Source organism: Phyllostomus discolor, chromosome 5 (genome assembly GCF_004126475.2).
Source record: "Phyllostomus discolor isolate MPI-MPIP mPhyDis1 chromosome 5, mPhyDis1.pri.v3, whole genome shotgun sequence".
NCBI lineage: Eukaryota > Metazoa > Chordata > Mammalia > Chiroptera > Phyllostomidae > Phyllostomus > Phyllostomus discolor.
Window position 1 is genome coordinate 34,574,679 of NC_040907.2, and position 23,353 is coordinate 34,598,031.

General features: G+C 37.2%; 1 protein-coding gene across 7 annotated transcripts in view; it reads right to left on the reverse strand.

Moving 5' to 3' along the window:
- LOC114496646 (BEN domain-containing protein 5) overlaps positions 1–23,353 on the reverse strand; it is a 1,079,970-nt gene that overhangs the window by 601,116 nt on the left and 455,501 nt on the right. For all 7 annotated transcript variants that reach the window (XM_036026057.1, XM_036026055.1, XM_028512265.2 and 4 more), the window contains exon 4: positions 19,877–19,971. In XM_036026057.1, the coding sequence (XP_035881950.1) occupies positions 19,877–19,971 (95 nt within the window). The remainder of the gene's footprint in view (positions 1–19,876; positions 19,972–23,353) is intronic.

Consider the following 23,353-nt stretch of genomic DNA (forward strand, 5'->3'; position numbering starts at 1 on the left):
ATTAGGTATGTATGTATGTATGTATGTATGTATGTGTGCCTATCCCTATATGCATAATCTCTAATAGAACATAGGGAAAAAGTTATGGAAAGGAAAACAAAACAGTCAGATAATGTCAAATATGCTAACCACAAAAAAGTAAGGAAGACCCTACAACTCATTACTGATTCCTTTCATTCACTCATTTATTCACTCAACCAACCAAAACTTACTGGGAATGCCCTACATTCCAGTAAGGAAGATACTGGGATACTTCCATCATGGAAGATACTGGGTACCAAGAAGAATATAAAGAAGACTGAGGAATGAATCCTACCCTAAATAAATATTAGAATCATTTAAGTTTCTTTCCTGCCCACTAAACTGCAACTTCCTCAATATCAGACATTTTGTCTATTCCGTATATTGCAATAGAAAGTATTTGTAAAACTGGACTGTAATAAATAGAAATGTTATTTTTGTGTGTCATGGAATGTTCTATTTGATATCCCAGTCTTAAAAAGGGAAAAAGCCACAACTACAAAGATATATGCCAGTTAGCTCGCTCCACTGATTGCCAGAACAAAATCCTACAGAACTAGGCAGAGATGGCTTCCAGTCAGACAGATTAATCATGAACTTCAACTCATCCTGAAGTGGGACTGCTTCAAGCTGACCTCACTTACCTTAACGAGGATAGGATATCCTGGCGGGGTGACATTAGAGAAGTTGCCAGATTGGCCTTGGTGTACCATGCTCATATTGGCACAACTCACAGAATTCAGTTAACTGGGAATTCACTTTCAGTAAGCAAGCCATCTGTGACATAAGCAAATTAGATTACCATGGTTTATAGGGTGAGCCCAGACAAACACTTCAACTCCTTGGGGCTACAAGAGCTAGTGGCCGACAGGAATCATATTTGACTCTCCTACAGCTTGCTATCCCCCAATCTAGAGCAGTGGTCGCTGAGAGAAAGTGAGGAAAGGCTCACTGCAAAAAGATCAATCCCTTTAAGAACTGGATTCATAGCAAATAGTCATTTACTGAGTATTTCCCAAGTAATAAGTGTTTTATGTTATCTCTTGTTAATTCCCAAGAAAACATTAACTCCAGTTTAGAGATGAGAAAACCAAGGCTCAGAAAGATTAAGCAACTCTGTTGTCATAGCTGAAAAGTAGAAGAGCTAGAAATGAATGTCAAGTCCATCTGTTAACAAAGTCCATAGATACTCTTTCCTTTTCGGAATCTTTCTGCAATGCAAGAGTAGGCAAAAGCAGTCTGTTAGTGCCAAACATTGTCAATTCATTCACATTTGCATCCTTAATACGTAGTGAGATCAGATGAAAAAAAAAAGAATGAAAATTTTGACAAATCAGTGTTTAATTGAATAAACATTTATAATTTAATAAAAACATTAAGGTGCACAAATATTAACATTTAGGGAAATTAGGCACAATTGATTTTAACTGTTACAAACCTGATTGAATACTTAGTAATCTGGTCTGTAATTATGCCTATTGGAGCTGCTGTGAAAGGCAGGAGGAGTATCTTCCCACATTATGCTACATCTCTGGGGGTGGCTTGAACCATCACCCATGTCTTATTAACAACAAAATCCCAATATCCTTCCTTCATATGTGTCCTGAGCTCCAGAGATGCTTATAAGTCCAACAGCCAGATGGACTCTTCTACATGGATGTCCCACAGGCTCTTGTGCAAAAATGGACACATTACCATTTTCATTCACCTCAAACTTGCCTCTCCTCACATATTACTTATCTTTTTACCTGTCTCCAGGAATAAATATTTAGTGAAAACCTGTTACATGCCAGGCACTGTTCTAGGTACTTGGGATGCATAAATAAACAAGACAAAAATCTCTACTTTTGTGAAGTTTACATTCTTGCAGGAGAAGCCAGGCAATAAACAGCAAATATAATTTTTAAAAGAAAATTGTATGTCTGTTAGAACAATGTAAGAACTATGAACAACAACAAAATAGAACAGAATAAGAGACGTCAAGAGTGCTGGAATGGAGGACTTTGAAGTTTAAGGATGCCCAGAGCAGATGCCATTGATGAGAAATCTGAGCAAAGACTTGAAGGAGATGGGTGGGAGGATATATGGATATCTGAGAAAGTAGCTTTCTGGGCAAAGGGAGCAACAGCCCGTGCAAAAGCAAAAGCCCTAAGGCAGGAGTGTCTGGCATGTCAGGAACAACAAGGAGGCTAGTACAGCTGGACTGCTGTGAGCAAGTGGGAAAGTAGTAAGAAATGAGGTGAGAACAGGTGTGATATGATCTGACTTGTGTTTTAGAACAATCATTCTAGTGGCTCTGCAGAAAATAGGCTTCAGAGGAGCAAAGGTAAAAGCAGAGGGCCAGTAAAAGGTCACTGGTAATTCTGAAGAAAGATGGTGGTGACTCAGGCCACTTCAACAACACCCACAGGGCATCTACTGTGTTTCTGGCTCTCCGAGAGTAAAAAGAATACTGTCTCTAGCTCAAGAAGCTTATAGACAACAACCAGTTCCTAACCTATTTTCCAGCCACAGGATCCAAGGTCTGCTTCTCTGTCCCCTTCCCAGCACATAGTATTCCAGCCAGCCCAAATTGTTCATTATTTCCCAAACACACCATGCTTTCTCATGTCTTTGCAGTACTCTTCCTTTTGCCTAGATACCCATCTATCCCAGCTTGTTAAACTCACAAATTTCAGCTTCTTCAAGACTCAACCCAAAGGCCACCTTTTCAGGGAAGTTTTCTCTAATAGCCTGTGCAAAATTGGTCACCCTCCTCTTTGTTTCCCTAACATTCTATGCATACTACCTATCTGGGTGTGTTATAAATAGATTCCTGTTCAGCTGAAATCAGATACTATGACTTAATCAATACCTACAATAGCTAGCAAGAGTCTTTGCCTTTGTTATCTTTTTGCTAAACTCAGAATAGGGAGAGAAGAAAAGGAGAGAGAAAGAAAAGAACTAATACAAGCCACTTTTGAAAGGTTGCCAGCTCAGTCTAAAAAAACACATTTGCACATTGTCCTTTTAAAAGAAACAACTGGGAGCACGCAGAGTAAGAAACACTCAGGTTCTACAAAGGACACGTGGAGAAAACCAAAGGCGGGTAGGATCAAGGGTGGGAAGTAGGGATGGCTGAAGTAGAGGGGAGCGCGTGGGGGAATGGAGACAACTGCACTTGAATGACACTAAAAAATAAAAAAAAGAGAGAAATACTCAGGTTCCAGGGACATTTCTCAGCAAATGTTCAGCTCCAGAAATAGCCTTAGAAACTGGGGTCCATGACATGGTTGGTGGGAGTCATTCAGCTATAAAATTCCTCTAATCAGAACAAGCATCTGGATTCCTTGACCCAGTTTAGGAAAGGACTTTCCAATGTTTGAGTCCTAACTTTTAGAGATGACTCAAGCTGTATGTAACAGGGGCTGATCGTGTAGGGGTGGGAAATGTGCTGAGCAGGACACAGTGAGCAACCAACTGCTGTGGGGAGTGACTCAGCACTGCCTGGATCAGGTACTCACAGCTCTAGACCAGGAAGGAGTAGCACCTGGGGGAGGCTGAGGGGCTCTGGAGAACTAGCCAGTCCTGCTCATGGTAAACGTACAGCCTAAGCTAAAGAGTAGTGGGGAGGGAAAGGGGATATCAGTTGCTGCATGGGGTGATTCACTCCATCTTCTCTCAATCCTTGTAACTACTCTAAAAGCAAGGCATAATTTTCTTTTACATACACAGAAAGTGAGGCATAGGGACATTAAGCAACTTTCCCAGAGCCATATAGACACCACGTATATTTGCACTTGTGTCTGCCTGTCTTCAGATGTCTTTTACTCTCAGAATTAAAGCAAATGGGGTGGCTGTTCAGCTTAGGAGGCTGTCTCTGTCCTGAGAGGACATCCAAATTCTAGACATGGTTCTGGCCACTTTGCTATGTGTCTGAGGCAATTTTTCCTCTCTGAGTCTCATTTTTATCATTTGTTCATTAAGAGTTAGGACTAGGTGATCATTAAGGTCTCTTCAAAGTCTGAAATTCTATGATATGTAGTAAGAATTTTAAAGATGCCACTTTCTTCTGTTGTTCCCACTCCTCCACCATCTTCTACGCACACCCACATGACCTCTCAAGAAGCAGAGTACAAAGAATCTGTTCATGCTATCCAGATTAGAAAGAGAAGTTTGACAAAGGGTAGCGCTCCCAGGGACTTTATCGCTGTGGATTCATTCACAACTACATACCCCTCCACACACTTAATGTCTCATCTTCTTTGTTTTCATCAGGAAAACCTACTCTCAACCCTGCAAAAAAAGAACTGTCTTTATCTTCCATGCTTCACTCCTTTTAAACTCTATCTAAGGGTTTCAGTTGCAGTAAAGAACTCTATTCAGCACGCAATTGGAGAAAATATAATGGAAATATTGGAATAAAAATAATATTCTCCCTAATATGTTCATTTTAATTGTTCTTTTCTTCTCACCGGAGTGAGTGGGAGGTAATCCCCTCTATTTCAGTTACATTTTCTTTAAATGAATGGGGTTTTATAATGTGCTGTTTTGTGAGCAGAGATTTTTACTTTTTTCCCCTAACTCCCTTATGTTATACCACATCTGGGTTCAAGTTAAATAATTTTATTGCTTCTAATATACTTGATCATAAGCCAAAGAACAATAAGTATGCAGCTTATGATCCAAGTACCCTTATTAAGTTCTTATATTAAATAAAGATTTTTGGAATGTGTTGCAAATATAGACCTGACAATAAAAGCAAACTTTCATAGAGAGGCATTAAGTTCTAGGAATGATGTAGGGTTTTTATGAAAAAAAAAAGAACAAATTGAAACAATAATTCTTATAGCTACAATATTTGGGGGAAGTCACATAACTTTAATTCTCACAATAAAATCATAAGATGTGTATTATTAGCTCCCTTTTATATTTGAGGAAATAGAGGCTCAGAAAAATTACATGAATTGCTTAATCACCCAACAATGGAAGTGGTGGAACCTGGCTTTAAGAAGCTGGTTCCAGAGAGAGGGCTCACGAAGAAAAGGGTATTGCTGGGGAGCGAGTTTTTTCTTCTTCCGAATCCTCTGTAATAATTAAACTCAATAACCACCTTAAGAGACCGTTGGCAGCCTGACTCTAACACAGGACCCCGTTCCAGACTACACTGCATGGTTGTTACTAGAAAGGACAGGAGATACTGCCCCTTTCAAAGCTTGGAAGCCCTGGGACTGACCAGCAGAACTGCCTAGTTGGTGCTGCCAGGCTATGGGGTTGGAGGCAGGCTGCTCGAAACAAAATCTACCTCATCGGCCAGCAAAAATATCTCTTTGGGAAAGGTGGAAAGTACAGTACCTAAACGGTATCACCAGCCCTGACTCTGATGTAAAGGAGGCACATGTGCACAGGTACACACTCGTGCACACAAATAAAACCACACTTACTACATATACCACACACACATAAATCCACATATGAGAACATGAATACCACATGCAACATACACATACATATCCATACATTATGTGGGAGAACAAAATATAGGAATCCAAAAGGATCTGACTTCACATACTGCTAATCGGAATGTAAAATAGTGCAGCCGTTTTAGAAAACAGTCTGGCAGTTCCTCAAAAGGTTAAGCAGAGTTACCATACAAGACAGCAATTCCACTCCTAGTAATAAATCTGAGAGAAATGGAAAGATCTGTCCAAAAACTTGTACATAAATATTCCTAGCATCTTTGTTCATAATAGCCAAAAAGTACAAATAACCCAAATGTCCATCAAACAATGAATGACTACAATGGTATTTTCCTTTAACAGAATATTATTTAGCTATAAAAAGAAATTAAGTACTGACACATGCTATAATATGAATGAACCTTGGAAACAAATGAAAGAAGCCAATCACAAAAACCACTTATTATTTGATTACATTTATATGAAATGTTCAGGTTAGGCAATAAAGATGGAAAGTAGATTGGTGGTTTCCTAGGACAGAGGATTGTGGAAAGGAGAAGGGCTGCTAATGGGCAGAGGATTTCATTTAGCAGAGTTATGAAAATATTCTAAAACTGATCACAGAGATGGTTGCAGAACTCAAAATGCACTTAAGAACACTGAATTGTACATTTTGAATAAGCAAACTATATGGTGTGTGAATTATTTTTTAATAAAGCTGTTATTAAAATAAAAGAATGAAGATCTGATTAAACCCAAATCTAGCTGGGACAAGAATATAATATATGAACATAGGGGTGGGTGCTTTTGCTCTTTCGAATTAGTGTTTTGTGTTCTTTGGATATATTCCCAGAAGTGGGGTCAAAGGCAGATCCATTTTCAATTTTTTGAGATATCTCCATACTCCTTTACACAGTGAGTGCACTAGTCTGCATTTCAACCAACAGTGCAAGAGTTTCCCTTTACACATCCTCATTGCATTTGTTGTTTGTTGACTTATTGATGATGGCCATTCTGACAGGCATGAGATGGTATCTCATTGCAGTTTTATTCATTTTTATTTTTTAATTGTTGTTGGAATAGAGTTGTCTCCATTTTCCCACCACCACTTCCCCTGCTCCACACACCGCCACCTCCCACCCTCCATACTTCCCCCCTTAGGCTTTATCCATGGGTCCTTTATACATGTTCCTTGATGACCCTTCCTCTTCTTTCCACCGTTATCTCCCTCTCCCCTCTGGTTACTGTAAGTTTGTTCTTTATTTCAATGTCTCTGGTTATATTTTACTTGCTTGTTTGTTTTGTTGATGAGGTTCCATTTATAGGTGAGATCATATGGTATTTGTCTTTTACCACCTGGCTTACTTCACCTAGCATAATGCTCTCCAATTCCATCCATGCTGTCATGAAGGGTAGGATTTCCTTCTTTCTTTTGGCTGCATAGTATTCCATTGTGTAAATGTACCACCATTTTTTGATCCACTCATTTACTGATGGGACAACTCAACCACCAACTTACACGATACACAAAAACAAACTCAAGATGGATAAAAGACTTAAATATAAGTTGTGACACCATAAAAGTCCTAGAGGAGAACATAGACAGGAAAATGTCAGATATTCCACACAGCAATATTTTCACCAATATGCCCCCTAGAGCAAGGGACATAAAGGAAAGAATAAACAAATAGGACTTCATTAAATTAAAAAGCTTCTGCACGGCTAAAGAAAACATCACTAAAATGAAAAGGGAACAAACTATATGGGTAAATATATAGTTTGTAAATGACATCTCGGACAAGGGTTTGATCTCCAAAATATATAAATAATTTACATGACTCCACTCCAGGAAGACAAACAATCCAATATATAAAACATGGGCAAAGGACCTGAACAGACACTTCTCCAAGAAGGACATACAGAGGGCCCAGAGACATATGAAAGGATGCTGAGCATCACTAGCCATCAGAGATGCAAATTAAAAACACAATGAGATACCACTTCACACAGGTGAGAATGGCCATCATGAACAAATCAACAGACATTAAGTGTTTTCAAGGTTGTAGGAAAAAGGAAACCCTAGTGCATTGTTGGTGGGAATTTAGACTGGTACAGCCACTGTGGACAACAGGATGGAATTTCCTCATTGTGGTTTTTATTTGCATTTCTCTGATGATTAGTGACATTGAGCATCTGTTCATATATGTACTGGTCATCTGTATGTTCTCCTTGAAGAAGTGTCCATTCAGTTCCTTTGCCCACTTTTAAATTGTGTTGCTTGTGTTTTTTGGTGTTGAGATTTGTTAAGTACTCTATAAATTTTGGATATTAACCCCTTATCAGGTGTATCAGCAAATATGTCCTCCCATATGTCTTTTTATTTTGTTGATGATTTCCTTTGCTGTGCAAAAGCTTTTTAGTTTGATGTGTCCTATTTGTTTATTTTTTGTTGTGATTCAGTTACAGTTGTCCTGCTTTTTTCCCCATTGCTCTCCCCTGACCCTCCAACACTTCCACAGGTCACTCCCTCTCCATTGTCCATGCCCATGAGTCTTCTATTCATGTTTCTTGGCTTGCCCCTTCTACTTCCATTTTTTATTTTTTCTTTTGCTTCCCTTGTCTGGGGAGGTATATCCAATAAAAAAATTCCTACAAGCAATGTCTGAGATTTTGCTGCCTATGTTTTCTTATATGATTTTTATGGGTTTAGGTCTAACATTTAAGTCTTTATCAATTTTGAAATATTCTAGTGTGTGGTGTAAGAAGGTGGTCTAGTTTCATTTCTGTGCATGTATCTGTCCAATTTTTCCAACACCATTTATTGAATAAACTGTCTCTAGCCCATTGTATGTGCTTGCTTGCTCTGTAGAATATTAATTGACTATAAAAGTATGGGTTTATTTTTGGGCTCTCTATTCTGTTCCATTGACCTATATGTCTGTTTTTATGTGAGTACCATGCTGTTTTGATTACTATAGCCTTATAGTATAGTTTGATAATAGGTAGCATGATTCCTCTAATTTTATTCTTTCTCAGGATCCCTGTTTCTATGTGGGGCCTTTTGTGGTTCCATATAAATTTCTGAAATGTTCATTCTAGTTCTGTAAAATATGTCACTGGAATCTTGAGAGGAATTTCACTGAATCTATAAATTGCTTTGGGTAGTATGGGCATTTTAATGATGTTAATTCTTCCTATCTGTGAACACAGTATGTGCTTCCACTTATTTGTATCTTCTATGTCTTTCTTTCTATGTCTTATAATTTTCTAAGTACAAGTTTTTTATATCCTTAGTTAGGTTTATTCCCAGGTATTTTATTATTTTTGAAGCAATTGTGAATGGAATTGTTTTCCTGATTTCCCTTTCTGTTAGTTTGTTATTGGCATATAAAATACAGCTGATTTCTGAATATTAATTTTGTATCCTGCAACTCTGCTCATTTATCAGTTATGATAGTTTCTTGGTGGAGTCTTTGGGGTTCTCTATTTATAGTATTATGTCATCTGCAAATAAAGACAGTTTTACTTTTTCCTTTCCAATTTGGATGCCTTTTATTTCTTCTTCTTGTCTGGATGCTGTGGCTAGGATTTCCAGTACTATGTTGAAAAAGAAAAGTGAAAGTGGACTCTTGTCTTGTTCCCAATCTTAAGGGGAACACTTGTACTTTTTGCCTGTTGAGGATGATGCTGGCAGTGTGTTTGTCATATATGGCCTTTATTATGTTTAGATATGTTCCCTCTATTCCCACTTTGCCTATAGTTTTTATCATGAATGGGTACTAGATTTTATCAAAAGCTTTTTCTGCATCTATATATCATGTGGTTTTTACCCTTCATTTTGTTCATGTGGTGAATCACATTTATTAATTTGCAAATGTTGTACCACTCCTGGAAAAAAGCCTACTTGATCATAGTGTATGATCTTTCTGGTGCATGCTGTATTGGATTTGCTAGTATTTTGTTGAGGAAATTAGTGTCTATGTTCATCAAGGATATTGGGCTATAATTTTCTTTCATTGTAGTGTCTTTCAATGGTTTTGGAATTAGGATAATGCTGACCTCATAAAATGAGATTGGGAACTTTCCCCCCTCTTGAATTGTATGAAATAGTTTGAGAAGAAAAGGTGTTAGTTCTTTTGGGAATGTTTGGTAAAATTAACCTGTAAAGCTATCTGGTCCAAGGCTTTTGTTTTTTGGGAGGTTTTTTTTTTATTTTGTTTCAATTTCATCAGGTATAATCTGTCTATTCAGATTCTCTGAGTCTTCCTGATTTAGTTTTGGAAGACTGTATGTTTCTAGGGATTTATCCATTTTGTCCAGGTTGTCCAGTTGTTGGCATATAGTTTTTCATAATATTACAATCCTTTGTATTTCTTTGATGTCAGTTGTTATTTCTCCTCTTTCATTTATAAGTTTATTTATTTGGGTCCTCTCTCTCTCTCCACCTCTCCCCCATGAGTCTGGTTAAAGGTTTGTCAATCTTCTTTATCTTTTTAAAGACCAAACTCTTGGATTCACTGATCTTTTGTATCAGTTTTTTGGATGCTATTTTGTTTATTTCTGCTCTTATCTTTATTATTTCTTTCTTTCTACTCACTTTGGGCTTTGTTTGTTGTTCTTTTCCCAGTTCCTTTAAGTGTAAAGTTAGATTGTTTATTTCAGCTTTTTCTTGTTGTTTTTTTTTGGGGGGGGTGGAGTGAGGAGGAAGAGGGGTGTGCCTGTAATGCTATGGATTTCTCTCTTAGAATTGCTTTCCCAGTGTCCCACAGATTTTGGATTGTTGTGTCTTCATTTTTCTTTATTTCAAGGTATCTTTTGATTTCTTCCCTGATCTTGTTTTTGACCCACTCATTGTTTAATAATATATTATTTTAATATATTTTATTGATTATGTAATTACAGTTGTCCCACTTTTTCCTCCTTTGACCCTCCACCCAGTACCTCCTCCTCTCTAGCAATCCCCCCTTAGGTCATGTCCATGGGTCATGCAAATAAGTTATTTGGCTTCTTCATTTCCTATACTATACTTACCCCCCTCCATTTATGTAGTTTTCAAGTCTTTGCATGTTTTTCAGTGTTCTTCTAATGATTAATTTCTAGTTTCATAGTATGGGGTCATAGAAGATGCTTGATATGATTTCAATGTTCTTAAATTTATTGAGACTTATTTTGTATCCCAACATGTGGTCTATCCTAGAAGACACTCTATGTGCACTTGAAAAGTATTTATATTCTGCTGCTTTGGGGTGAAATGCTCTGAAGATATCAATCCCATTTGATCTAGTGTGTCATTAAAAGCCACTGTCTTCTTGTTGATTTTCTACCTGGAAGATCTATCCATTGAAGTCAATGGGGTGGTAAAAATCCATGACTATATTTCTGTTTTTCTCCCCCTTTATATTCATCAAGATTTGGTTTACATATTTAGGTGCTCCTATGTTGGGTGAATAAATATTTATTAGGGTTATATCCTCTTATTGGATTGATCCTTTTTATCATTATGTAGTATCCTTCTTTGTCTCTTACTACAACCTTGGCTTTAATGCCTATTTTGTTGGATATAAGTATTGTTACCCCAGCTTTTTATTCTTTTCCATTTGCATGAAATATCTTTTTCCATCCCTTTATTTTTAGTGTGTGTATCTTTTGATCTGAGATGGATCTCTTGGAGGCAGCATATAAACGGGTCATGTTTTCTTATCCATTTAGCTAACCTATGCCTTTTGTTTTGTTTGGAGCATTTAAGCCATTTACATATACAGTGATTATTGATGGATACATACATAGCGCCACTTTATTGTTAAACTGTTTTTCTCTCTTTTTTTTTCCTTTCTCTTTTTTTCTTCTTAAAGCAAGCCCTTCAACATTTGTTTCAGTACTGGTTTGGTGTAAATAAACTCCTTTAGCATTTTCTTGTCTGGAAAGCTCCTATTTCTCCTTCAATTTAAAATGATAGCCTCACTGGGCAAAGTAGCTTTGGTTATAGGTACTTGCTTTTCATCACCTTGCATATTTCACATTACTCCCTTCTGGCTTGAAATGTTTCTGTTGAGTAATTTGATGCCAGTCTAATTGGTGCTCCCTTGTAGGTAACTTCCTGCTTTTCTCTTGAAGCTTTCAGGATTCTCTCCTTGTCTTTAAGCCTTGTCATTTTAATTATGATGTATTTCCTTATAGACCTCTTTGGGTCCAACTTGTGTGTGACTCTGAGCTTCCTGGACTTGTGTGTCATTTCCTTCACCAGATTAGGGAAGTTTTTGGTCATTATTTCTTCAATAAGTTCTTGGTTCCCTTGCTCACTTTCTTCTCCTTCTAATATTAACATGATGTGAATGTTGTTATGCTTCATGTTGTCTAAAGTATTTTTTAAGCTCTCCCCATTTACTTTAAATTCTTTTTTTTCTTTTTGCTGCTCTACCTGGGTGCTTTTTTCTACCTTACTTTCCAAATCACTGATTTGATCCACTGCTTCATCTAACCTACTGTTTATTCCTTCTAGTGTATTATTTACTTCATATATTGCATTCTTGATTTCTGGCTGGTCCTTTTTTATGTTTTTTACGGGTTGTTGTTTTTTTTTCATGCTGTTGAGTATTCTTATAATCATTACTCTAAACTCTCTATCTGATGAATTGCTTACTTCCATCCATTTCACCTAGTTCTTCTTCTGGAGAATTCTCTAGTTCTTTGGTCTGGGATCTGTTTCTTTGTCTTTCCTTTTTGGGTGCTTCTTTGTATTCACTGACTTAGCTGTTAAACTAATCAATGTGCAATCAGCAGGCTGGCTCAAGCTCCACAGGGTGGGGCAGAGTAATTCCTGTGGGTGGGGCTATTGCTCCCTCAGGTTGATTCCATTCAGAGAGGAGTGATTTTCCTGAGAAAGATAGCTCCTGCAGTATGGGGAATGACTCAGTGAAGAGATTCTGGAAGCTCTTTTTTCAGTTCTCTCTCCAGAGCCACCAACCCTAGACTCTCTTCACACATCACTAGTCCACTCTGCCCTCCCTCTGCCAGAGCCCAGCATAAGTGGTTGCAAATGAAATTTTGTGTGTTGTCCCTATAAGTGGTCCTCTGTGTCTCTAGCCATCTCTACCTGGCAGACAGAAACCTTGCTGCTTTCACAGCTTGGTGTTATCTGGGTTCCTTTCCATGTAAAGGCCTGATTTTTAGCATTTTCCAATTTCCATTATATAATACGTGATTTCAAGCTACCAATGGTAAAAAGCAGCTAACAAAATTGTTGCAAATCTAATAATTAGTTACTGCAAGCTGACATGTACAGGTCCCAAAGACTACCAACACTGGTCACTGATATGGTTACATGGCCTTCTGTCTCACCTCTTAATAAGAATTTGATTTTTGGTAACAGCAGATATTTCCAAATGCCTCTTACATCTCACTGCCAGTGTCTATACTCATCTCAATAGTACTATGGCAGGTCAGAAAGATAGAGTACATGATACCCATTTTCCTAAAAAAGGAAACCAAGTCCCAGAACAGTGATGTGATTCAGCCCAGATCATATTACAAGTAGTTGTTAACATCATTTATTTAACAAATTAGTTATTTTATTTTTTATAAGTATAACTTTGATTTTTCACAAATTCAAATAGAATTTCTAAAAATATAAAAAACTCTAAAGAAATAAAAATTCTGGCATCCAAAGACTTCAGTTAACAGTATTATATGTGTGAGTATTTAATATATATGTAGGTTTATATTATAACAATTATATATAGCCCTACCCTATATATATACTATCCTACTTTTTATTTTACACAAGATCAGCATTTTCCCATGTTATTACAAATGCCTGGAAACTATTTTTAATGCCTGCATAATACTGCATTGAGTTGACTCACTATAATTTACTTAGAAATTTTTCCTAGTTTTGGACATTTAATTTGGTTTGAGTTTCTGCCATTATCAAGAGGAGGTATTCTAATAAATACCTTTGTATACAAAGATCTTTCTATAATATTGACCTTTTTGATTGTTTAACTCTTAGAACAATATTGCCAAGAATAAACTTGGATTTTTAGATTCCTATTCCTGATCTCTTTCCACTACATCTTCCAATTGTTAAAAACAAAAAACAAAACAAACAAACAAAAAAAACACCCTACATTTTAATCTCTAATCTAATGCCCCTGTAAGTATTTGTGTAAGTGGTTCAGGATGTTCAGGATTTCTTAGTCATTCCTAACCTAAGATGGAAAGGGAGTTAACTTTGAAACTTAACCCAAATGCAAACATAGCTTTTGGTACTATCACTTTACAAGAAAATATTCAAGGGTAATTGGTAATAACATTAGTGTTACTGATAAAACTGAGTAGAGTATTAATGGATTACTCCAATTTACTTTTTATGCACTTTTGTTTTTATCTTCCCAGTGTTTATGCAAGGTCTTTTCCTTTTTTTTTTTGTTCTACCTTTCAAGTTGTCTCCCTGAGTCTTAATCTTGGCCTCATCACTCAAGAGTTGAATGACCGATTTGTCTAGTTTTCCCAGGAAATCCCCAATTTAAAACTAAAGTTTAAATTCCCATATCTCATACTGCAAGGGAAAGCTGGACCTATACTCCCAAAGGAGATTTAAATTTCCTCTTTCAGAAAGGCACAGTGCCTTCCAAAGCTAAGTGACAATGTTATTTTTTATTTTATTAGGCATTTCCCAGACAGTGGCTTCCTTGGCAAATGTATCCTGCTGTTGGGTGTGCACCCAAAGTCCCACTCAGGATTAAATCATGGGGATCCTTTAGTCTCTCCAGTTTCCAATTTCACTACAATTCCCTCTGCACTACTAGGCATACCCCTCACTAAACATTTGATTGTTTATACAATTGGTCTCACTTTGAAAGAACATCTGCAACACTGTCTCTTGAAACATGAAGCACTCTACCAGCTTCACTTATTCAGCAGTGCCATCCTCCAGATGCCATGTGTATTCCACTCTCTGAAGGCAGCAGTCTTTCTCCCTCATGTAAACTCTTCCCTCCATTTCTGATGCCCCTTTTCTTTTAATAGATACTAAAGGTCTCTGGGCCTGGGAATAGGTAAGACTACACTCTTTGACAGCAAGAAGTAACTACAGAAGATGAGGCCTTCATCCATTTATCCTCATAAGATTACAAGGTCCAGAGTTTTGAAGGGGGGAGTTGTCACCAAAGACAGTCAGGTACCAGGGAGTCTCCTCATTGGCCAAGATGGTGGCAGGGGGAGTTCTTACACTGAGTACTACTGAGAGTTAAAAATATGAATGGATAGGGCCTGAGTGCACCAAAAGTTAGAAAGATGAATGGATGGGGCCCAAAGTGCACAAAATCTAGCAAGATAATTGGAAAGAAATAATAGCCCTTCTTCCCTATACCTATGAGGAACATCAGGGTTGAGCAGTAAGATGAGATGGCCTTTGAGACAGAAGTCGACCATTCTCTCACACCATGTGGCACCTAAATAAAGCCTCTTTCCTTTCACAACAAAAAGAAAAAAAATTCCCATATCCCAGGAAACCCAGTGGTTCCAGGCAAACCAGGAGGGTTGGTCAACCCTGCTAGTCAGTAGTCAGAAGTGGGTAATGGGAGCCATCCAGAATTCCCCCTCTCTTTTACCAGTCACATCTAGTCAGTCACAAAGTTAGATCAATCTTTTGTTAACCCTCAAATGCACCCAACTTGTTTTCATCACTACTATTACCATCCTAAAACATTATCAGCTGTATCTGAAAGTACTGCAAAAACCTCTAAACAATTGTCCTCCTCTCCAAAATATACTCTATTCAACAACAAAACTGATCTTTCTAAAATGTCAATCTTATCATGTTCTGCCCTGGTTTATTCCTTCAATTTCTCTACATTGCCCTCTGAATCAGGCCCGGTTGTTTAGTCTGACTTAAAGGCCCACCTCAATTTTACTCCTACATACCGCTTCAGTTAATTTCTCCTTAGAACTTCATGCTCCAATCACACTGGGCTTTGTCATAAAAATATAATGTTTTCTCATCTCTTGGCCTTCAAACAAATTATGTTATTTCCCACTTGTTATGTATTCCCACTTGCTATGATCAAACTCCTAGTCATTTTTCAGCTCTCAATATAAATAACACGCCTAATGAAAATCTCTTATTGTTGGAGCAGATTAAGTTTTAAATGCTATATAGAATGCTAAATAATTTCCACAGCATGATAATTACCCATGTCATAACAGTTATTACACTTAATAAGAGTTACATATTTAATGTCTAACCCAGCAGGCCATGAGCTATATGAGAACGGTGACCATATCACTCTTGTCACTGTCTCGTTCTAATACTTTGCACAATCCCGGTTGACTATAACTATTCACATACCAGTCAGTTTTGGGTGGGTAAGAGGAAAAGAAAAAGTCAGAAAATTTATTGAATTAATAAAATCCTTGAGACCTTAAAAAGTATATACACATTGATTTCACATTTGTTTCTTATAACGAGTCTGAAAATGTTATTATGCACTTTTTACAAGGAGGAAACTGAGACTCATGAAAGTGGTGCCATGGCTCATCACATTATTTCTTCCATTTGGAATCCCATTTTCTTATTTTTGTTCTTGTACCATTTCCTCAACACCTAGCTAAAATACCACCTGCCCCAAAAGCTTCTCCTTTTCTCCCCTGCAGTCCTAATAGTATCAGTTTCTTCCCTTCTCTAATCCCACAGCACATTTTACATACCTCCATACTGGTTCTTAGCACAGTGCTCCTTATATCATACCTATTTATGTTTGTGTTTTATTTCAACCTCTAAAAAGTAAAATTTTAAGGGTATAATCCAGATCAGATTCACATTTATTACCTTAGAATCTAGCACAATGTCAGATACTCAATAAAAATGTGTTAAATGAAAACTGCCTCTAAAATTTGGTCTAATCTACTATAATGAATAAATCAATCAGAGAAGTTATTTCAGATCTACCAAAGATCACATATCTGGTTCCTACTTCATTTTGCCTTCTTCCTCCACCCTCCCCAAGAATGGAGTATGGGAGGAGCAGTACTTGGAGTCCTGAGGTCTCTGGCTGATGCTATCACTTACTAGTTGTGTAAATATCATGGTCTTAGTTTCTGCAGAGGTGAGAATACAGATACCAGTTGTTCTGTAGCCCTAATTCTTAGCAGTGCCTACTAGGAATTTCAGCTTTTGATAGTGTTAAAAACTATTAAAAAGTTATGGTTGCAGATACTTGATGCTACAGAATATTAACAACCAATAATCTTAAAAATCTAATATGTAAACAGAATTAGAGTGAACTAAAATAAGCAGAAAACTTCTGAATTTTCCAGCTTCTCCATTTTGCTGCTAGCTATTGTGAAGTTATCGCCTCAAGGCAGAGCAGCCTTAGCTGACCATACATTTGCATAATGGATTTTTAGTTGCTGCTTTTGCTCATTTGCTTTCCACAACTAATTGATTACCAGACCTTTACTAAGGCCTGAAGACATCTTTGCTTGGGATCAGTCACAGCTCCCTTTGATAGGTGAATAATAATATTTACTTAATGTTTATAATGTGTGGCACATTAAAGGTGCTCAATAACATCTTATTAAGTAAACAAATATCTAAACATCTGGCTTGAAAAGGTAACAAAAAAGTTTGTTTTCCCATTAGGTATATATTTCACCCAGGAAATTTAGGGTTTTTAATGTTTGTCATGAGGTAAGAAATTTTCCACAGTCTATTTGAATATTAAAATAGGCAACACCCCTAGACCAGAAAAAGTATCAGCTATTTCTCCTTTTATTATGATGGTTGCTTTGGTTTTGTGGAAACTGGAATTAGTGAGACAAGAAAGGAGATATTCTAACATTGGGACCTGCAGGTTATTTGTCAGCCTTGAGTCAGGCCATTGTCTAGAATCCTAAATTGCGATGAACTCCTCAGGGCCAGTAAAATGTAAATTCTGAGAGCCAAACAGTCACATACACTTTATGTTGTTCTGGGAATGTTTAGGACAGTGACTACTGGAAGATGGGTTCTGGTACAGGCAATCAACATAAGGAATGGAAGACAGTCCTCGGCAGAAAGCACCAAAGGGGTAGAAGGAATCTTTAGAACAAACCAATAGCAAGGAAAATAACAATTATAGCCTTTAGAGAGCAGGTAATAAAATTCTAAAATGAAAGTTCCATTTAGGAACAGATCTTTACTGTCATATTCATGCTATGTCCCTAATTTCTATATAATGTATGGAGCATTAAAGGTGCTCAATTAGCTCATATTAAGTACACAAATATCTAAACATCTGGTTTAGGGAAAGGTGACTATGCAGAAGTGTGAACAGCTTTGCATCCAAGGAGGATGGTAAAGCAAAAAACAGAAGAGATTAAACATATAAACAACCAATCTTGCTTTGATACCTTGTACTTTATAGACTTGATAAACTATAACAAACTCAGCTATGAAGCTCTAAAGTCTTTCAGACCATTGGAGAAGTCCAGTGATTGGATGACTGCCACTGAGAGCTTGCCACCATGGCATTGCAGCACTGACTTAATTCTAAGGCATTATAATATAAATACAAGGACTCATTAATATTTCACAATCTTGTCAAGAGCCCTGACAGAGAAGACCCAACTGATAGTTCATGAGAAACAAAACAAGACAAAATGCAATAGTTAAGGCTTAAGAATTTTCAAAAGCACAAAAGAAGAGAAGACCCCAGAGCAGAACACATGAGAAAACAGGACGGTGACTATTGTTGCTGTGCAAGGTCCTGACACAGAGCCCAGTAAAAGAAGTACAGTACTATTTTAAAGGCCTCTGTGAGCAGATCAACAGTGATGTCCTTTTGTTAGAAAGGTGTGAAGTATGCATTGACACACATCTGTTAAGAGAGACATGTGTGCTATTATTATCCACTTTGGACTGCCTTTAGAGACTCAAGGCAAAGGCCTACTCCTGGCCCAGATCCCACTGTCAAAAAGGAATTAAGGAACAACGGTATAGTTGATGTGATAGAGCAAAGCAAAAAACAGGCCCAGGAAGATATTTTTATATTTTAATAAACAGTTTTCATTATCATCATCAAATGCCTGCATTTGTGCAAACCTGTGCTTCTCAGCCCAATGTTTATAGAAAATTGCCAAGCATCGTTTATAGATAAAAGCACAATTCAATATTTATGAATTGCTAGTTTTCTATAAATATAGACATTTGGAGATGATCTTCTCACTAGTCATTAAATTTTGAACAGGTATCAAAGCTAGAGTCACATTAACAATTCCTTGCATTTGTGTAGTTTTTACATAATACTATTAATAATAGATGACATTTACTGAGCACTTACCAAGTGCCAGGCACTTTACATGTAAATTCTCATAATAAATTCAGATCAGTTCAACAAGCATTCACTTAACACCTACTGTGTGATAGATGAATAACACTTGTTTCTGTCTTTAAAATCTCTTGTTTTGGTGCACTCAATCATTTATTTGTTGAATGAGTAAATGAGTGAATGGATGAATAAATGAGTGAATGAATGAACCAAATAACTGGTTTGAATGGCAATATAAGGTAATGAATATAATGCAGAAACCTCTCCTGACTAGCTATCATATTTAGAAAATACTTAACCTTTCCTAGCCTCAATTTCTTCATCAGTGATATAGAAACATTTAAGTATTTCTCTTGCAAAAATGTTGTGAGAATAGTAACAGCAAATGTAAAACATCTGACAAAGAATGAGCTCTACGTAAGTAAGAGCAGTTATCATTATCATCCATGTTGTCATTGTTATTATTACTGCTATTGAGCAATCCTATCCAGCTCTCATTCTCACTCCAGCAATGGGACAAACAGAACTTTAACATCCACAAAAAAACACACAACATCAGAACATCTACACAAAAACACACAACATCAGAACATCTACACAAAAACACACAACATCAGAACATCTACACAAAAACACACAACATCAGAACATCTACACAAAAACACACAACATCAGAACATCTACACAAAAACACCACAGAAAACAAGAAAAGCAAGGAAAATCTACTAAAATATAGTTTCCCATGTCCTCTCAGGTTACTGCACAATGTCTATGCTCAGGCTAAAATGACAAACAACATGGAGTCAACTCTAATTAAGCTTCCAAAGATATCATGATAGAAGGCAAACAGGATAGGAAGTTAATCGAATATCACATTGCGCCTTCCCTCAGAACACTGGTCAGTCCAAACATGGACATTCCCATGTTTGGGAATCTCAACATTCTCCATCCTAACATTCTCAAAACACAGCACTTGGAGTCTAACCAATGGCCATCTAGAATCATCTTCTTAGTGCCAGTGAGGCTAAGCCCTATCCATACAGCAGATAAAGTTGAGCCCTGGGTCAAATTCTCCAACCAGAAATATGTCCCATTCTGTGGGTCACTTACCATTTTGGTCTGCTAGTAGATTTTACCATAGGGGCCATCCCATCTCTATAAAGACTCTTCGTTTTGCTGAAGTTAACAATGTTGAAAATGACTCTCTGAAAAAGAAAGGAAGAAGTTAATCAGAAGACTGTGTTATGCAAGTTGCTACTTCCTGATAATTAGTACTGGAAATAATAAGTAGGGTTTAAGGAATCCATAAAGACTGGCTGCCAACAGTACAGTGAGGATCAACCATGCCCACAGAAATTCAGTGTGTTTGTTCCAGCTTAGCATAGTAGTCAGCAGCACAGCCTCTGGAACCTGGAAGCCTGAATTTTAATCCCATTTTACCACTCTCAAGTTGTATGACCCTGTCAAACTCCTGAATCTTTCTTTGTCTGTTTCTTCATCTGGAAAATGGGAATAATAGTGGTACCTAGGGTTACTGATAAGGATGAAATAAGTTAATACACGTATAGTGTTTGCAACCATACTTGGTACACACTAAATTATGCCATTTCTCTAAGCCAACCTAGAATCTGAGTGAAAATGAATGATATTATCATTACAGGGACAGTAGTACAATTTAAAGTCCAATACACTAAAGACAATAGCAGTGCAAACCTAAGGTTAAAAAATCCTGCAATTGCTAAGTACCCTTTAAACTCGAACTGGAGGGTGTATGTCCTTTTCTGCCTCCCCTTTACTATCCTCTGCTAGGGGATAGGGATACTGGGCTCAACCCTAATTTTAGCATCAGTTTTTAGGGGCATAGTTTTTAGGTAATTCCCTTTCCTGGCTGGGTCTCACCTTTAAAATGGGAGAGTGGAGTGTTTTAGAAGACTATAAAGTCCTTCCAGGAGGGTAGTATAGTTAAAAGAGAGTAGGCCCTGTTCTAATAAATAACTTTGTCATACTGTGAAGAAAAGATTGGGAAAGAGAAGAGAATTGGGGTTAAAAGACACTAAATGACCACTGAAAGTGTCCAAAGGAGAGAGGATGAAGACCAGAGCAAGCACAGCCAGAATAGCTGGAGAAAGAGAAAGCTTTCAAGAGGTGACCACAGATTAGCTTTTTTACCCAGAGGCAAAGGGAGGAAAACATCAAAATTCATGTATTATTTCACTGAACAAATATTTATTGGGTGAGGCATTATATAATAGCAAGCGCCAGGTATTTTATACAAGCTTTAAATATTTTCCTATGACTATAATGCAATATTAACACCTCCATTTCACAGGTGTAGAAACTGAGGCTCAGAGGGTTTAACTAACTTCTTTGAAGTCATGTAATTAATAGATGGAGAGTTGGTATTGAATCTAGGGGATTAAAAAAAAAGATGCCCATGATCTCTATCTTTGAGTTACTCACTAAGGTCCCAAAATTCCATAAGTAACCAAGTCTATTTTTCAAAATAAGGGCAAAAATAAATATAATGAAAAAATATCAAGCCTCTACAGTTTTGTTTTCTTGAAAAGAGAAAATCTTAATCATTTCCTCTGGCCTCATGTTTGGGACTACCATAAAATGTTTTGCTCTATGAAATAAGCTCTTAGGAATAACTTGTGTTTTTTTTCTCCTCAGAGATCTAGCCACTGACCCCATCTCCAGGCATTTCAGTTTCAGAACTCTCTTCTGTCATTAAATTAAGTCATCAAGAATGTCCAAAGCCATTCCATTATTAATAACCCAGACCTGCCTGTTGTCAGTTCAATTACTTCTCCCAGGGTCTAGGCTACTGTCTGATTTAAGAAAATCAATATCAAGGGGACCAATGGCCTTTGAACCTCACAGAGCTTAATCCCCCTTTTTTCTTCTGAGATTCCAGGTGTCTGATCCATTTCCAGCAAACCTGGGAGCCATACTACAATTTCAAGATCTAAATTAGGGGGACATCTATTACAGAAATAATGTGCCTATGTGAGGCTGGAATACATAAATGAGAAAGTGGAACATTTATTGATCATTAATATCCTATACTGTGTCAGGAGAATTTCCCAGGCGCTTTAAATATCTATATTATTTAGCATCTACATCCATAAACAAAAGTCATTTATTTTAGCCCAACTTCAGACATGAGGAAATTGAAGTTAATAAAGGCTAACTGTCTCCCCCCTCCCCCAAATATAGATCCTAGAACTATTAACTGGTAGAGCTAGGACTTAAATCTTAGGTGTTCTAACCACAGAACTCATACTTTCTATGACACAACATGCAAAAAAGACACTATCACTTACCATTCCCCACCCATGCATCTTTAAAAATGATTTCCAGCCTGTTTAGCAAAGCTGCTTGTGGTTGTGAGAGTCAAAGGAAGTCGGAAGTAGGAAGCTCAGGAAATCTTAGCTTTCCATATTTTGCACTTAATTATTAGTTATTTACTGAAAATGCATCATAAGAAATAGAACCTATGAGTTAATGATAACAACTCTAATAATAGCAACTTCTGAGCACATCCTATGAACCAAATTATTACATATTCTTCTTTATTTTTCATGTATCAAAGAAGAAATAATGATAGAAATTTAAAAATATTTAGAATTGGATGATTGATTCGTCAGTACATGTCAGATCTTGTGGCACACAAAAAAGCAATATAAAGAGAAGTTAAAATTCAGCCTTATGTGCATGTACTAGAAAAGAAGACTGAAAAAGTGTTCAATTAAAAAGTTAAGAAATAATTCATATAACAGAATTCCAGAGATACAAAACATCGGAAGTATTTGGTATCACTGAAAGTAGAGTGTCAGGCACAGCAGATACAAAGTCCTTATAAAAGAGAAATTAAGTCTCCAGATTCTTTCCCTCATACCAAACACCCAAGTGACTGTGACTCTCCATTGTGATGGGAGACTAGAAGTTCCTTCTCCAAAGAGATCAAAGTACAGAGACTCTGGATTCAAATCCCAGAATACTGGTAGTCAAGTTTATTACCTCTGTAGTCAAGAGATTAAAGAATTCTTGTGGGAAAACAAACTTCCAATTAAGAACAAACTGACAGTAACCAGGGGTGGAGGTGGGAGGGATAATAGGGGTGGGAGGAGAGGGAAGGGTTTTCAGGAACCTGTATAAAGGACACATGGACAAAACCAAAGGCAGGATAGAATCAAGGGTGGGAGGTGGGGATGGCAGGGGTGAGGGGTAGTGGTGGGGGAAAATGGAGACAACAGTACTTGAACGATTAAAAAATGTGAAAAAAAGATTAAAAATTTTCAAAGTGAGGGTTGGGTGGAGGGGATGGAACGGGAGTAGGGGGGAGAAAACTGTACTTGAACAATGATTGAAATAAAAAAAAAAAAGATAACAAAAAAAAAAAATTTTCAAAGTTAGATATAGAAGCCTCCCACAATGAAATGGCTGGCTCTCCACTGGCATGTTCAACACATGCATTTAGATCTTCCATTTCAAATTTTGCTGCCAATCTGTTAATGATAAAAGACATCCAGTAGAAGCAGACATCAATGCAACAGAGCAATGACATAGAAGTGGGGGGGAAGG